Raw genomic sequence first — 16,223 nt, forward strand, 5'->3', positions numbered from 1 at the left:
AAGAAGGTCTGTGATATGGTTTGCATATTTGTAGTTAGAGATTCACAAAGTGAGAAAATTAGTTATATATTGTAAAGCAGCTTTTATTCCTAACCTTTCAACAACCTGCCACATGTCATCATCAGAAGAAAATGATTATACATTCAGGAATCAAAGGCAATATATAGCAGGTGAAGGGTGTGGGTTGGAGGGGGAGGTTGTAAGGGGATTAAGTGGATTAGTAAGGTGGAGTTCAGAAGGTTATGATCATAAAGTTCTTTTTATTATTTAGATGTTCTTCTTTTTAAGCATTCATATGCTCGGATCAAGTCCATTTGTCTATTAATTGTTGTTTTCATTAGTGATCCACAATGAAGCTAGCTCTCTGGCACTCTTTGTATTGCCCCTGTATTTTATTTTCACAGTGTCCCAGTTAAACATGTGTGTAAATCAGAGACCATGGATCTTTCCTTCATACGGCATTGCAATGTTCCTGTATACGTGTTGCGAATGTTTTAGATGTTTGTCCTATGTACAGGTATACCTGGGCATGCAGTGCATGGAATGCTGTAAACTGTGTTTGATTTTTCTCTGGTGCAATTTTTACTTTTGACATTGAAAAGGACTGTCTGTAAAGTGTTTGCCGGTTTGTGCACTGTCTTGATCCCAGATCTGGGCAGAATGCATGCTGTACTTTCTGACACACTACAATGATAAGGGAGGGTGTGGTAAGTGCAATGGGGACCAAATTGGAGTCGACTGTTTGCTGAGGTCTGAGTCTCCTATATAGGCATTGTTTAATAAATGTTTTTGGGTAGTTATTTGATGTGAACAGACGAAACAGGTGATTCTTTCATTCTTTTTTGTGTCCATTCTGGTACATTTTGAACAAAGTTCTAACTCAACTCCATTTATGTGATGAAGGGTGGTTACTAGAAAAGTGCAGTATTTTTCCATATAACAATCCTTGAGATAAACACTCGTAATGAAAGCGGCGTGGTTACCTCTTTCAATAGAAATGTCAAGGAAATTGATGCGTCCATTCATTTCTTTTTCCATTATGAATTGGATAGCGGGGAATACTAAGTTTATGTGGTATTAGAATTCATTCAGCTGGTTACTTTTTAACATGGTGAATGTATCGTCTATGTAGCATATCTGGAATTTAAATTTGAACTCAGTTAGAGCTGCGCTTTGAAATCATTGCATAACCAGTTCAGCTAAGAGTCCTGATAATGCAGATCCCATTGCCATGCCTTCTCTCTGTCTATAGTACTTTCCATGAAAATGGAAGTAGATTTTTTAGCAAAGTGATATTAGATGCATTATGTCCTTAGTGGTCAGCTTCGTTTGTGCCATTATAGTGGCTTATTTACAGCACAAAGATACCCTCTTCCATTTTAATGGAAAATATTATTGACAGAAAGAAAGCATGCTTCACCCTTACCTGGACGATAACACTATACGTCAGCATGCTTTTGATGGAGTATTTGAGTCAGATAGCAGGTCAACCCTAAACTGCCCTCGGACCCCTTACTGTGATATTGTCAGATTTAAAAAATATAATTTACCTAATATCAGCAAAGGTGGAAATAACTATATTAAATTAATCTTATAAATCTACACAAAAATAAGTGGCAAAAAACAGATCCATAAATGCACCCCCTACACAACAACATATACAATATGCAAATAACATGAAAGAAGAAAACAAAAAACCTTTTGACACAGAGAACCCACAAAGTCCAAGCAGTGCAGACACTTCTGATAATGGTAGTCCTTTTTTCTGTAACTTTTTCCCAGAGTCTCCGAAATGCACAAATGAACAAAGATTTATTCAGTTCACCCAAGCTACTCCCTCATGACTACCCCATCTGCTTTTATCCCTGAGTGTGATTGGTGGTGAATTCTTTGAGGTAGCTACCTACAAAAGTGGGAATGAATCCAGATCCTTGAGTGAGACAGTGTTCTCTCTGGCCATGGATAGACTATGTTTGCTGTTTAGCAGAAGTTGTGTTGAATCTCCCTTCTCTTGCCTTTTGTGACCTTTTTCAACTTTTTTCATGGCTATATATATATACTGTACATACTGCTCAAACAAATTAAAGGTACAGTTTTTAATCAGAGTATATTGCATCAAGTCAATGAAACTTCTGGGCTATTGATCTGGTCAATTAAGTAGCAGAGGAGGTTGTTACCTCCAGTTTTAGCTGCTTTAGTGATAATGAAATTAGCAACAGGTGCACTAGAAGGCCAATAATGAGATGACTCCCAAAACTGGAATGGTTTAACATGTGGAAGCCACTGACATTTTTCCCTTCTCATCTTTTCTGTTTATTCACTAGTTTTTCATTTGGCTGCAGTCAGTGTCACTACTGGTAGCATGAGGCGATACCTGGACCTTACAGAGGTTTCACAGGTAGTCCAACTTCTCCAGGATGGCACATCAATATGTGCCATTACCAGAAGGTTTGCTGCATCTCCCAGCACAGTCTCAAGGGCATGAAGTAGATTCCAGGAGACAACCAGTTACACTAGGAGAGCTGGACAGGGCTGTACAAGGTCCTTAACCCATCAGCAGGACCGGTATCTGCTCCTTTGGACAAAGAGGAACAGGATGAGCACTACCAGAGCCCTACAAAATGACCTCCAGCAGGACACTGGTGTGAATGTCTCTGACCAAACAGACTTCATGAGGGTGGCCTGAGGGCCCAATGTCCTCTGGTGGGCCCTGTGCTCACTGCCTGGCACCGTGGAGCTCGACTGGCATTTTCCATATAACTCCAGAATTGTCAGGTCCACCACTGGTGCCCTGTGCTTTTCATAGATGAGAGCAGGTTCACCCTGAGCACATGTGACAGATGTGAAAGGGCCTGGAGAAGCCGTGGAGAATGTCATGCTGCCTGTAACATCGTTCAGCATGACTGGTTTGGTGGGGGGGGTCAGTGATGGTCTGGGGAGGCATATCCATGGAGGAACACACAGATTTCTACAGGCTAAACAATGGCACCTTGACTGCTATTAGGTATCGGGATTAAATCCTTGGACCCTATGCTGTATACACTATATATACATACAAAGATGCCTTGGTGGGAGGTGGCTTGGGGTGGACTAGGGTACCCAGCAAAGAACCCAAACAGAAATAAGAAAAAAATCCATACTTCACAAAGACAGCTACAAGGATTTAAATTATGTAATTCCAATTTTTCACTTAAACATTTACATAAAAATAAAAGTAAATAACCAAATTTCCATAAGTGATTTTTTTCTTTTGGGTTTCCCTACAGAGTCCTTCACACTGCTTAATCATGCATTAAGTTTAATTATCTGTAATAGTTATGAAACCATTCCAGAACATTATTAACATTTGATCTACATTTGCACTTGCCAGTGATTTTACAAATAAGAAGCAAATCATTAACCTAACCTAATGTAGAGCAGCTTATAATTAATTATTACTTGCATGTAAATCAAGCTTTAAGTACAGTAGCTTATTTCAAAGCAAAACATATTTCAAGTAATAGAAGATTCATTATAGTCTGTAATACTACATGATATTTTTAATTTGATTCCAAAAATGACAATGAAAATTGAGAATAATGAGGAAGAAAGTTCAGTATCTTACTTGGGCTGAAAGTATTTAAAATAAAAATAAGAATAAAAATTCTGATCTAGTCCATTATGACTTTGATTCAAAATGAATATGTGAAAATAAAGAATGTACATTTTATTTAGAAAAATCTAAATATGATAAATAAGAAATCAAATGTGTCTGGTATGAATCTATCATGAGTGGGTTGTAAATTCTTTATTAAAGTATTAGCTGGCATAGCACTTAATAATATAACACTTAATAACTAAAATAATTTAAATCTTTGTCTGCTGCTCTAAATGTCTGCTCCTTTTAATTACAGGTTACCTATTCTCCAGGGTGGTACATTTGCTTTTTTAACACCCACACTTGCTGTTCTCTCAATGCCTGAATGGAAATGCCCAGCTTGGACTAGCAATGCAAGTCTTGTGAATACCAGTGATCCAGAATATATTGAAATCTGGCAAACAAGGATACGGGAGGTTAGATTTCTTTCATTCATTTACAATGGTGTAATATGTATAAAATGGTACATACAGCATTATGTTTGTCCATTGTAAATGAAGTTCTATTTGAAATATTGACTAATTCGTAAACCAATAGTTTTAATTACCTTGAAGGTAGCATCTCCATGCTAGTGTTTAGATATGAACGGTGTATGTGCCCCCAAAAAAAGTCTAGCTGCATTCTCGTACCATTGCTTGCGTACTAAAGTGTCAGCAGGCACTTTTTGTGGCATTACACGTATTTTTTTGAGCATGCCCGTGTCAATCAAACACAGGAAGCTCTGCAGTCTACTTGTGACTTTACGCAGTAGGAAGTAAGTAAATAATTCAAGGTAAATAACATTTGATCTGGCTTTAATGTAAGTAACATATAAATGTTAATGTTTTGGGCACATGCATCATCCAGATCTAAAGACTAGCATGGAGAGTCGTTTGCGTACTGAAGACTCTATAGCTGAAGAATGGAGCTACCGTCACTGTACTTTGTATATAAGAGCCAGATCGAATGTTATTTGCTTATTTACCTTTATTTATTTACTTACTTCCTACAGCGTAAAGTCACACAGTAAAATGCAGAGCTTCCCATGTACATATACAAAGTACAGCGATGACTGGTGACGGCTGCATATTCTTTAGTTAAAACTCCCTAGCACGTCTTTATGTGAAAACAGCAGTGTCAAATGCGTGGGGGCGTTGGGGTAAGTGGGATTGTGAACGCGACTGAGAGAATAAAACTGAATAAAAAAAGCTAACCTTTACAAGTATCATGAATTTACAGCAGCTGTTACAGACTGGAATCAAATGTATGTTTTTATTCTAAAATAGTAAGAATAAGAGCAGCTCACTTCTCAAAACAGAGTCGTTCGTGGTTGAACCTGTGAAGTTTCAATTACCAGTCAACAATTGATACCGTTGTGCCACCGAAGTGGGCGTAGCAAATGCGTTTCAATGTCGCACCCTAACATGGGTTATTTTTCTGCAGTTATATTCTTGAATAGAAGTGCATATGTTCTGTTATATTTGTACCTTTTGTGAAAGAGTTTATTTGATATTTGGAATTCAGGCTTCACACATTATATACTTCATGTCTACATTTTGTCAATTATTACTAAAACATGAAAAACTTTTTTGTTTTAATGATGTGTTTACATAGATCATTGTAGACACGGAACACACATGAAATGCAAGTTTTCCAAATAACGATATAGTATTTAAAAAAGGTGTTATTTTGCTTGACTTCTCACTCTATACAACTCTAAGCAACTGACATGCAGGTAAACAGACTTGAGCAGAGAAAACTGTGCAGTGGTGGGGGGATGTGACAGTAGGCTGTTGGCTGATTGTTGCTTATCGACACATTTACAGGACAAAAGACGCTGATGGAGAGGTGCGAAGCGATTTAAGGTGGGACAGGGCTATGAGTTTTTTCATAGGCTCTGGTAATTCTAGTGTTAAAAAAGTGCATTATAGCCATTTTATTGGAACTTACTAGAGAAAACCTGATGGATACAGTTATTAAATTTCTGAAACTGCTGCAGCTTCTGCACATTGTGTTCATGTCTTGACAGTTAACAGCCAAATTCTTGTGGTGCATGGTGTGATCATATATCCCTAGCTATTAATAAATTGACTGACAATGATGACAGTTTTGTAGGTCAGGTCAGGTCGGGTTGAGGAGCATGCACTGGTACAGCTCGGGATCCTGGTTGGCAACGTTCCAGGCATAATGTGGTCCTTCAGAAATGACCCACTACCTGCCGCAGCCAGGTGTTATGTGGGTGTCCCCTAGTCCTGGCCCAGACACTCGGGTCCTCAGCAATGAGGAACCTGCAAGCCAACCTTGGGGAATGGCGGCACATGGATATAGTGCGGTAACTGATGCTCCCTCACAATGCAGGTAATGTGCCTCATTCGGGACTCCATGAACAACCACTCATCCGACACAAAGTCAAACTAGTGGTACCCAAGGATTCTTTGAAGAGACACAGTACCAAAGGAGTCTACTCTCTGTCTCAGGTCACCAGACTAAAGACTTTGAATAGATATCAGAAGTGTCACACACCCCCTTTCTAGCAACCTCATAACCCCCCCATGCTTTCCCAATCCATCTACTGACTTCATAGGAAGAGTCACCAGAGACATGAATGTCACTGCTGAGGTAAGTAAACCTTTCAATAAGGTTGACACCTTCTTTATAGACAGACACACTGCTGATGGTTGTGCCAAAGAGGTCATTAAAGGCCTGAATCTTGGTTTTTATCCAGGACAATCGCAAGCCCAGACACTGAGACTCCTTGCTTAGTCTCTCGAGAGCCACAGTCAGAGCCTCCATTGATTCTGCGAAGATCACAGTATTGTCAGCAAAGTCAAGATCAGTGAATCTTTCTTCACCAACAGATGTCCCACAGGCGCTGGACCCCACAATCTTGTCCTGCACCCAGTCCATGCAAGCACTGAACAGAGATGGAGAAAGAACACACCCCTGACGAACCCCAGAATCAACTGGGAAAAACACAGGTTTTGCCTCCACTCTGCACAGCACTCACAGTACCAGTGTACAGGCCAGACATGATATTCAGCAACTTTCAGGGGATCCCGCAAAGTCTCAGAATATCCCACAGGATAGCTCGAACACTTGACGAAAATTGACAAAGACTGTAAAGAAACTCTGCCAATGGTAGACTTCTTAGGTGTAAAACCAGACTGTTCCGGTCATTGGTAGGTGAGCAAGTGATCACAGATCGTATTAAGGATGACCCTAGCAAGGACCTTACCCGGTACTGAAAGCAGTGTTATCCCCCTCTAGTTGCCGCAATTCAGGCAATCACCCTTCCCTTTCCAGATAGGGATGACAAGTCCCATTTTCCAGTCAGTTGGGATGATGCTAGTCTCCCAAATGGAAGAAAAGATTGCTTGAAGTGCCAGAAAGACATCCTTACCACTAGCCTGGAGAAGTTCACCCTGGATACCAGAGATGCCTGCAGCCCTCCCTACCTTCAGCTGGTTCACCACCTATGCAATCTCAGTGAGATTGGGTGGGTCACAGCTAATTGAAGAATCAGCCTCAAAAACTGTGCACCCATTGATATCAAACATCCTAGCTGGAGGATCAGCTTTAAAAAGCTGCTCAAAGTAGTCAGCCCAGTGGGTCACAACTCCAGTGTCATCTATAAACACTGTTCCATCAGCTGCTCTGACTGCGACTCTCCAAGGAACAGATTTGGATTTGCGTAATGCTTCAGTTCCTCTGTAAGCAGGATGTGGGTCACTAGACCATAGATGATGTGTCACTTGATCACAGATTCTTCTAACAAACACCTCCTTATCTGCCCTCAGAGCCCTTGCAGCCATCCTTCTCAGTTCCCAGTTAGTCCAGAGTTGCCATCAGGCTGTGCGCTGCAACTCCTCTCAATGATATCCAGAGTGCCCTGTGAGATGAAACATCTCCTTCTGGAAAAAGTGATAACACCATAGATGTAGATGTCTGACTTTTATACATTCTATATCATTTTAATACACAGTAACTTAAAAATGTCTTAGATGAAGTCATGGGGCTACAGAAAGCTTGCATGTGGTCTGGACATGACCTGTGGACAGCTAATTGATGATCCCTTCATTACAAGTTCTTTAAGAACCTGTTTCTTGAATTATTTTTTTCTACTGCATATCTCTTATTTGCAATATGACAATAAAAGTAGCTTGATGTTGTCTGCATTATTTTGTTGTTGGTGAAATCAGTTAAAAAGGATCGAAAGGGAGGCTGACTCATCTGCTGGAAGTGCTAAGGTCATCTCTTATCTCTTCTCAGTGAAAAAGCACCTTTGGAGGGGCTGAGTAAAGATAAACACTCCTAGAGAGAGAGAGAAAGCAAACTTTGGATGGAAGCACATGAACCTATTTACTCATTACTGCATTGACCATAGGCAGTAACTTATCGTAAACATGGGAGTGTGATGGTGCGGGTCTGGCTCCATGCTCCCTCTCCTCATTTGTGGAGCCTCTTCAACCTGACATTGTCGATAGTCATGGCTGGGATGAGCTGTACAGATCAGGACACCACATGAAACAAAGGGAAGGTGCAAAAGTGTTTAGTGCTTTTATTAAAAACAATCAAAACAGTGTTCAAATAAATAGTGCTGTGCTTCCCCCATAAATAAATAATATGTAAAACATTGAAAAACCTGGTGATTAAAAACAAGGCTAAAAACAAGAATATAAACCAATAGTCATTCGGTCAAATGAGCTGCGCACATCTCCTTCCTAGTCTTCCCAGCTCAATAAGGTGCTAATCAACTGCAGACCTCACTTTACCAAAGGAAGGGTAAAGGCCATAGACTATAAATGCTGTAAATAATGTAATTCAGCAGACTACCATTTACAACACTCATTGCTTTAGTTTAAAAACTGGTCAAAGGTGTAGAAAAAATTCAGAAGTAGAGGACTGTAAAAAAACATCTGAAACATTTGAGTAACCTAGTTTTCAAATGTAACTGAACAGAGATAATAAACATGCTGAAAAGCATTGTAGGCTAATTTAGTTTTCTTTTTCTTTTTTTTTTACTTTTAATTCTTAGGGAATATTTGTGCTATTTGTAGTAATGATCAATGTAAATTCTTTTTTTCTTGAACATATTTGACAAAAAAGAGGAGACTATTCAGTCCAACAAGCATGTTTGTTTAGCTAATAGCTATCATGTTCCCATATTTCAACTAAATACTTCTTAAATGTTGTCAAGGTTTCTGCTTCAATTACTTAACTCGGTAGTTTGTTCCAGATTCCCACAATGTACTACATAACCAAGTGCTTTCTGGCTTCAGTCGTAAATGTCCATCCTCTTAATTTCCCCTGGTGTCTTTGAGTACACAATTCACCAAAAGAAGTTGGCTGTATCTGCTTTATTGATACCTTGGGAATTGTTAAAGATCTGGATTAGGTCTTCACACAGCCTCCTCTGCCCAAGACTAAACAGGTATAATTCTCTAAGTCTGTCAGAGTACGACATGTCCTTAAGTTCTGATATGCAAATGGTTGTTCTCCTCTCTCCTTTGCATACCTTCATGTTCTACTATGTTTTTCATGTAGAATTGTGACCAGAACTGCACACAATACTCCAAAAGTGGTCTCACTAGTGCATTACACAGTATAGTCTGTGCATCCCTCGATTTATATTCAGCCATTTTATACAACATAACTTAGCATTTTATGTTCCTTTTTTAATTGCTTCTCCATGTTGTTTAGACAATAAGAATGTTCTGTCAGTACAAATCATATTCACATATATGTGTAGTGTTTCATTTTTCAGTAAACAACTAAAACAAATACAACAGCAACAATAATAATAATGATAACAATGTTCCTCTAACTAGAGTAGTATAGGAGATACAGACCAAGCAAAATAAAATTAAACAAACAACATGACTGCAATTCTAGGTGTTAAAAACATTTATAAAGACTGATTTAATTCAATATCAAAATATATATATTTCCCAAGTGGGCTTACATTAAAACTGACATTAAAATTTAGCAAATAATCATTCTCTATTGATTACTACCACAAATGAACTGATTGATGACCACCTCTACATTTGCCCCTAGCTTGCTAAAAAGTTCTCTATGTTGCTTTTTTCCTTTGATAAACTCAATGATGACATCCATTGAGGGGATGGTGATGTTGCATTTTTTGCATACAGTGCCATGGACATAGTACACAGGAATAATGGGTCATTGTTTAAGTATGATTATTATATTTCCATTGCAAGCCATTTTGTACATTAATACATTTTTTTAGGGATATACATTAAATTAGTGTGTTTATGGTTTATAAAGCTGCTTTGGTAAGATTATGATTTTGTAGTTACCATCCTCTTAGGCTGTAAGGATAAGTACAGTACTGCTCTACCTTTTGATGCTGCTTTTGTAGAAATAAATAGATTCAAACACATTTCCCATTTCAGGTGAAAAGATGATGAGAAAGTCTACAATAGTAAAAAAAAGTATCCACATAACAAATCATTGAATACTTGCTATGTAAGCTCCAGCAGAATGAGTATTTCCTATGGTGGTGCAGTGATAAGTTTCAAAGTTCTAGCATTCTGTATTCAATTCCTGGCCTGGCCTGTCACTTCCTGTGTGGAGTTTACTTGTTCTCACTATACATGCATTTCTGATGTCGGCAAAGCTTGTTAGAAAATCTTTATTTTATATTGCACCATTTATTTTTATAACAGAGTAAACAAGATTATGGTATGTAAAATGATAAGTGCAATAAACATCAGAATTCCAGCTAGTACAGTGTAAATCCCAGACTCTTCTGTATCAAAGACCGTGTGTGCCACATGTTTTAAGAGATGTGCTACCTCATTCACTCCTGGAAACTCTCATTTAATTACCACTCTTTCACATCACAGAAGATATTTCACCATTATATCATTCTTTATTAAGAATGATATAATTATCTTAGACCACCTTACCATGTGCAAGTACTACATTTATTTACCAGTAAGTTCTGTTCAGTAACTAAAAAATAAATACTGCTTAAAATCAATGCTAAAAATTAATATTCAAAAATTATAACATCAGTGCCACATAAATTAGTAAATGCCAAAATTAATCAGAATATATTAATTTACAAAGGCATTTGCAAACCCTTCTGAAGCATGTTACTAGTTGAATGTAGACTGATGGACATAAATGGCAAATGTATCCATTTATAATTAAATCTATAACACAATAAAGTGTGCAGAAAGTGATGGGGTCTAAATACTTTCTGAATCCACTCTATGTGCGCTCCTGTTCTGTAGAACTGTATTGGCTAACCTGGAATAAATTATTTAACTTCATTATGAATGCCATCCTGATTCCTGTGTGTCTTGTTAACTTCACTTGAGCAACTTCCACTTTCGAGGTCTTTGTATGTGCCTAATTTTATTGATGTCTGATCTATAAAAGCATGTGGTCAATAGTACAAATGAGCTGGCTTGCAGGTGGTTCTATTTGTCTTCATTGGACATGATATTCTCTTAACTTGATGAGCTTTTATGTAAAGAATTAGACTTTTATATTTTGAGACCCTGGCACTCCCCGTACCCCCTTCCCCCCAAAAAAGGCGCTTGACAACCCCCCAACTGTGTTGTGCTCTGAAAACTCTATTAAATCAGGTAGGAATTATTTGTCCACTATAACTGGTCATTCCTCCAGAATTGACCTGCTTGACAAAGTAGGCTATCTGTTCTTTTAATCCAAAGAAAGGAACTCATTCTGGACGACTGTCAGTGTCACTGTGTGTTTGAGTGCTAATGTGACAGCTCCCATTTGATTAAATGCTTAATTTTGTTCCTGTCTTGAAAAAAATGAAAGTGATTTTCTTGGAAACCTGAACTCACCTCTTCATTTGTGCAAGTCTGAGACCCACACATCACAAATTTGCTTTCATAAATCGACTGTGGAGTTATGTGAATAAATGCCTAAAATAAACATGATATTGGAGTAACTGTGGGCAACAGTAGGCAAACAGCTACATAATAGAATAATGATACTTATAATTTGCAATCAATGTGATAAAACATTTTTTTTAAGATTGTAGGTTTTAAATAGCTACTGTTCTGGTAAAGATTAAGCTGTAAGAAATTGTAATAAAAATTGAGCAGTTTGCCGTCATTAGCTAAAAGGATCCAAACATTTTCTAATATGAAAAAAAGCAAAAAGCCACTGTTGTGTTCTGTACTTGTGCTACTAAGTGGGATTAGAGAAGGTAGAAAGAAAAAGGAAATAATGAAAGAGAAATAGAAAGTGTTTGTATTACTAGTTGCTTCCTATTGTGGGATTAAACCTTTAATCCTTAGACAGTGAGTCTTTTTACCTCCTGTCAACTTAACAAATTGGCGACGAGTTATTTACTTGTTTCTGCAGGTCTACAATAACTGTTGCTGATACTCTTTTTCCTTTGCCATTAATGCCATGTCCAAGTTCCCCTGCTATACCCATCAAAATGTGGCTAAAAATATTCAATAACTACATGCTAGTTGTTGGTGCATCAGGAGATGAGTGTCCAGTAGCATGCAAAAAAGGCACTTCTCCTTCATTGACTGGGAACAGAAGGTCAGAAACTGTTTTACATGCTTCCAAAGCAAAATATGTCAATGGAGGAAGCCATTATGGCTTTACGAGCTCACTTTGCTGCATGGAGAAATGTTGTTGCTTAGTGTCATGCTTTTAGAAAACGTGCTAAGGTTGGTCAATTCACAGTATGTTGCATCACTATGAAACTTAGCAGTTAAATGTAAGTTTGACACTAAATTGGATGAAATGTTACAAGATCAGTTGATGGAACATGTTGCTAGTCATCACATATCTTAATGATTACTTTTAGAAGCTGACTTAACTTTGGATAAAGCTATTATGACTGCTATGCAAATTGAAGCTGCTGATGAGCAGACAAAGTTTATTTTGTGAGATAGACCAGTTCCAGTACAAACTTTACATACTAGACCTGTGTCTGCCCGTGGTCACTGTCGCTGCCACTGCAGACCTCCTTGCAAGCCCCCTGCCACTTCTCAGCCTAAAGCTGCTGTGCCTCCTGCTGCCACTGTTCCGGCTTATTATCACTATGAATCTGATAAACATCTTGTGAATGATAAAAACTGTCCTGCTGCTTCTGTTAAATGTAAAAACTGCCAAAAGACTGGTAATTTTGCATGGGTTTGTGGTTGTTTGCAAAAATGCTCTGTGCAGGAAGTTGCCTTACCTGAACTTCAGATCCTTTGCTTAAATGACCATTCAGCATCTGAGAAAATCCATTGCAGTGTCACAATGAAAACTACAACTGCTACTGCACTTGTGGATCTAACTGTGACTTCTGTATCATCAGTATCCATTTTGCCTAAATATATATACGATTCAAACTTTCAAGGAGAAACTTTACTGCCAAATCTGTTAAGTTAGTAACATTCACATTCTCCACTACCTGTGCTTGGCTGCTTACCTCGTACTGTGTTCAAAGATGATGTTAAATGCTTTACATTAGTGTTCATAGTGAAGTCTGACACTGCTTTGCTGTGGGCATGGATTTATCAAAGGGTCTACATTTGTGCTTTAACAGCAGTAATGTCTTACCATGTGCTACCACAAACTCCTGTGATGAGCCTTTCTATAGCTCCTTTACCTCCTCATACCCTAGGATGTGCAAAAGGCTTTATACACAAAGATAAAGTATTAGACCGTGTTACTTCAGTATGACAAAAATTACGTAATTTACCTATGTCAGTTCAGCATGATGTTATTGCAGAGCTAAATCGCCTTCTTCAAGCAGGTATTATTGAAAATGTTGATACCTCTCCTTGGGTCTCGTCCATTGTGGTTGTCCAAACGAGGACCGGTTGTATTTGCATGTGCGTTTACTTGTGAGAGCCTAATAAAAGTATAATTTCAGACCACTTTCCTCTTCCTCACATTGAAGGAATACTATCATTGCTGACAGGAGCTTTAGTGTTGTCTACTATTGTGAAAGTGCAGTGTTTTAATTTCATGAAGACAGCCTTGATCTGACTGTCTTTATTACTCATTAAGGGTTGTTCAGGTCCATCTGCTTTTCCTAAAGATGCTCGCTACGAACTTGCAGGGGTTGCTAACTACTTAAATGATATTATTTTGTGGGGATAAACACAAGCTCACCATGATCGGACACTTGTAGCACAAATGCATAAAAGATGCAGAATTGCAGTTAAATTATCATTTCAAAAAGTCATTTCAATCAGGGCAGTCTTCATTTTGTGGGTCATAATGTTAGCGCTCCCGTGAAACAGCCTGATCAAGAGCAACTTGCTGGTCTTCTGTGTCTTCCAGCTCCACCTGATGTTTAGAAGTTGCATGCATTCCTTGGACTTGTACCTTGGTATTATAAGTTTAATATAAAATGTTGACACCATTGTAGAACCCCTATGTGCCTGCCATGGCCAAGATATGGAATTCTCCTGGTCTGAGGAAGCTCTGCACAGCTTTATTTAAATGAAACAGACACTGATTGACAGTCTAGCCTTGGTTTTATTTGACCCTGATTTACCTATTGTAGATCCTACTGACACATCTGATTATGGGCTCAGTGCTGTCCTTGCTTAAGTCCACCCTGACTACACAGAATGGACTGTTGCCTTCACGTCTGGGACTCTTACTGCTGCTGAAAATAAATATTCTACAGTCGAAAAAAAGGCCCTTGGATGTGTGTGTGCTGTTGAAAAATGAGGGACATACAGGACTTGTAGGTTGTAAATTTACTCTCCAGACTGATCATCAAATGTTGACCACTCTGTTGTCCTCAAAAGGGTCTGCTCATGCAGGCATATGGATTGCATGCTGGGCAGTGCAACTGCTGTGTTTTTAACTATACTGTTGCTGTTCATCTTGGGTCACAAAATTACACTGCCTATTGTCTCTCCTGCTTGCCCTTACCTGCTGCTGCTGAAGACATTTCTGAATCTGAATCCGAGTTTGTGGCAAAGTTATCTTCTGCTTTAATGGGCAGTTTGCCTCTGCCTCTGTCTCTGCCTTGTGCAGTGCATTGTCTGCTCTGCAAAATCAGATTACCCATTGTTGGCCTTCTTATCTTAATGCAGTTGACACAGTTTTGCATCCATATTTCCAATCACAAGATAAATTCATTGCACAAGATGAATTTGTGTTCTGTAGTGCTTGTCTCATTATTCCTGCTTCTCTGCACTACACCTTGATAGTGCTTGCTCATGAGGGTCACCAAGGCACTGTGAGAACCAAACAGCGCCTGTGTGAGCTATACTGGTGGCCAGGTATAGATGACATGGTGTCAGCTCAAAATTGTCAGCTGTGCCAATATTCTAACAAGACAGCCAATCCTTCTGCTGCACCTTTAAAACCTGTGCCATTTCCATTCGAGCCCTGGTAAAAGTTGGCCATAGATGTAGTGGGAATATTTGAAACAGCTGTCTGAAATTATCGCTATGCCCTAACCCTCATTGATTATCATAGCAAATGGTCAGAAGTTGCCTTCACTGCTTTATATCACGATTCAAAATGTTATAAATTTCCTCCCTTTAGTCTTTAGCAGATTTGGAAATCCATGTACCATTGTGTCAGACAATGGATGTCAATTCACATGTGCAGACTTCTTAAAGAAATTGCATGTACAACACATACACAGCTCAACAGACATCAGTGAGTGTTGCAGGTGGCAAGAAACAGAACAGTAAATGAGAAGAAATAGAACAGTAAATGAGCCTTTACATGTGGCAATTTTCAGAAGAAGAAAGAACCTGAAGAATCACCAAGCAAGTTTCATAGCAAAAGAACCAAAGAGCTTGAAAAGTTTTCACACTTTCTCTTTTTTATGTATAGTGCCTTGGTGGCTAATAATGTAGGATTTACAGAAACAAAGCAATTGTTGCATGCTGATTAAAACATGAAAAACCCATGTTATTCATATCAAACATTACTATGTAGCTAATACAATGTTATATTAACTGAAATGATCGTAATTCCTTATTCTATATCTTCTTAGTAGCCTATACGAACAATTTTATCTTAAACTTAAAGCTCAAACAATCAATTAACCATAGCATTATGTAAGTGGATGCTTGAGGGTGCTTTTTTAGATCAGCATATTCATCAGTCAATCTGCATAAATCCCATCAGCTCACAAACTACTTTCTCCATGGAAAACATTTTTTCATCCCAGCCACATTAAAAATCATTTTCTTTATCATGTAAGATCCACATTTGCATTGTATTGTAATCTATTCTGTTCAGTTAAAAACTGCATCTTCTTCTACTTCTTCTAGCCACACCATTGCAGCTTTTTCTCTTGGAGTTTCTTCAAGATTTCCACAACTCTTGCTATGTTCATTATTTTAAAATATTAGATTTTTGTAAGTCCACACATCTCAACATCCTCATCTCAGCTACTTCTATTTTTCTCTGTTGGGTTCTCTTCATGGGTTATGTTTCAGCTCTATAGATATTCGCTAGTCTGTCTACCATCTTATCTAAATCATCCTATTGTACTAGTAACACATCACACAAATTAAATATTATGAATCTTATATACTGTATAAACAATGTGAAAAACATTACTTTAATCCCCAATGCAACCATCCCCAAAAAACTCACTAGCAGTTTTAGG

At 38.3% G+C, this 16,223-nt stretch overlaps 1 protein-coding gene across 5 annotated transcripts in view; it reads left to right on the forward strand.

The window, feature by feature from the left end:
• Positions 1–16,223, forward strand: part of zgc:110789 (Xan_ur_permease domain-containing protein) — a 185,044-nt gene that overhangs the window by 122,141 nt on the left and 46,680 nt on the right. For all 5 annotated transcript variants that reach the window (XR_005635637.1, XR_005635636.1, XM_039769943.1 and 2 more), the window contains one exon: positions 3,894–4,053. Coding sequence is in view for 3 of the 5 variants with exons in the window: in XM_039769943.1 (XP_039625877.1) it covers positions 3,894–4,053 (160 nt within the window). In the remaining 2 variants the exon portion in view is untranslated. The remainder of the gene's footprint in view (positions 1–3,893; positions 4,054–16,223) is intronic.

Source organism: Polypterus senegalus, chromosome 11 (assembly GCF_016835505.1).
Source record: "Polypterus senegalus isolate Bchr_013 chromosome 11, ASM1683550v1, whole genome shotgun sequence".
In the NCBI taxonomy this organism is placed as follows: Eukaryota; Metazoa; Chordata; class Cladistia; order Polypteriformes; family Polypteridae; genus Polypterus; species Polypterus senegalus.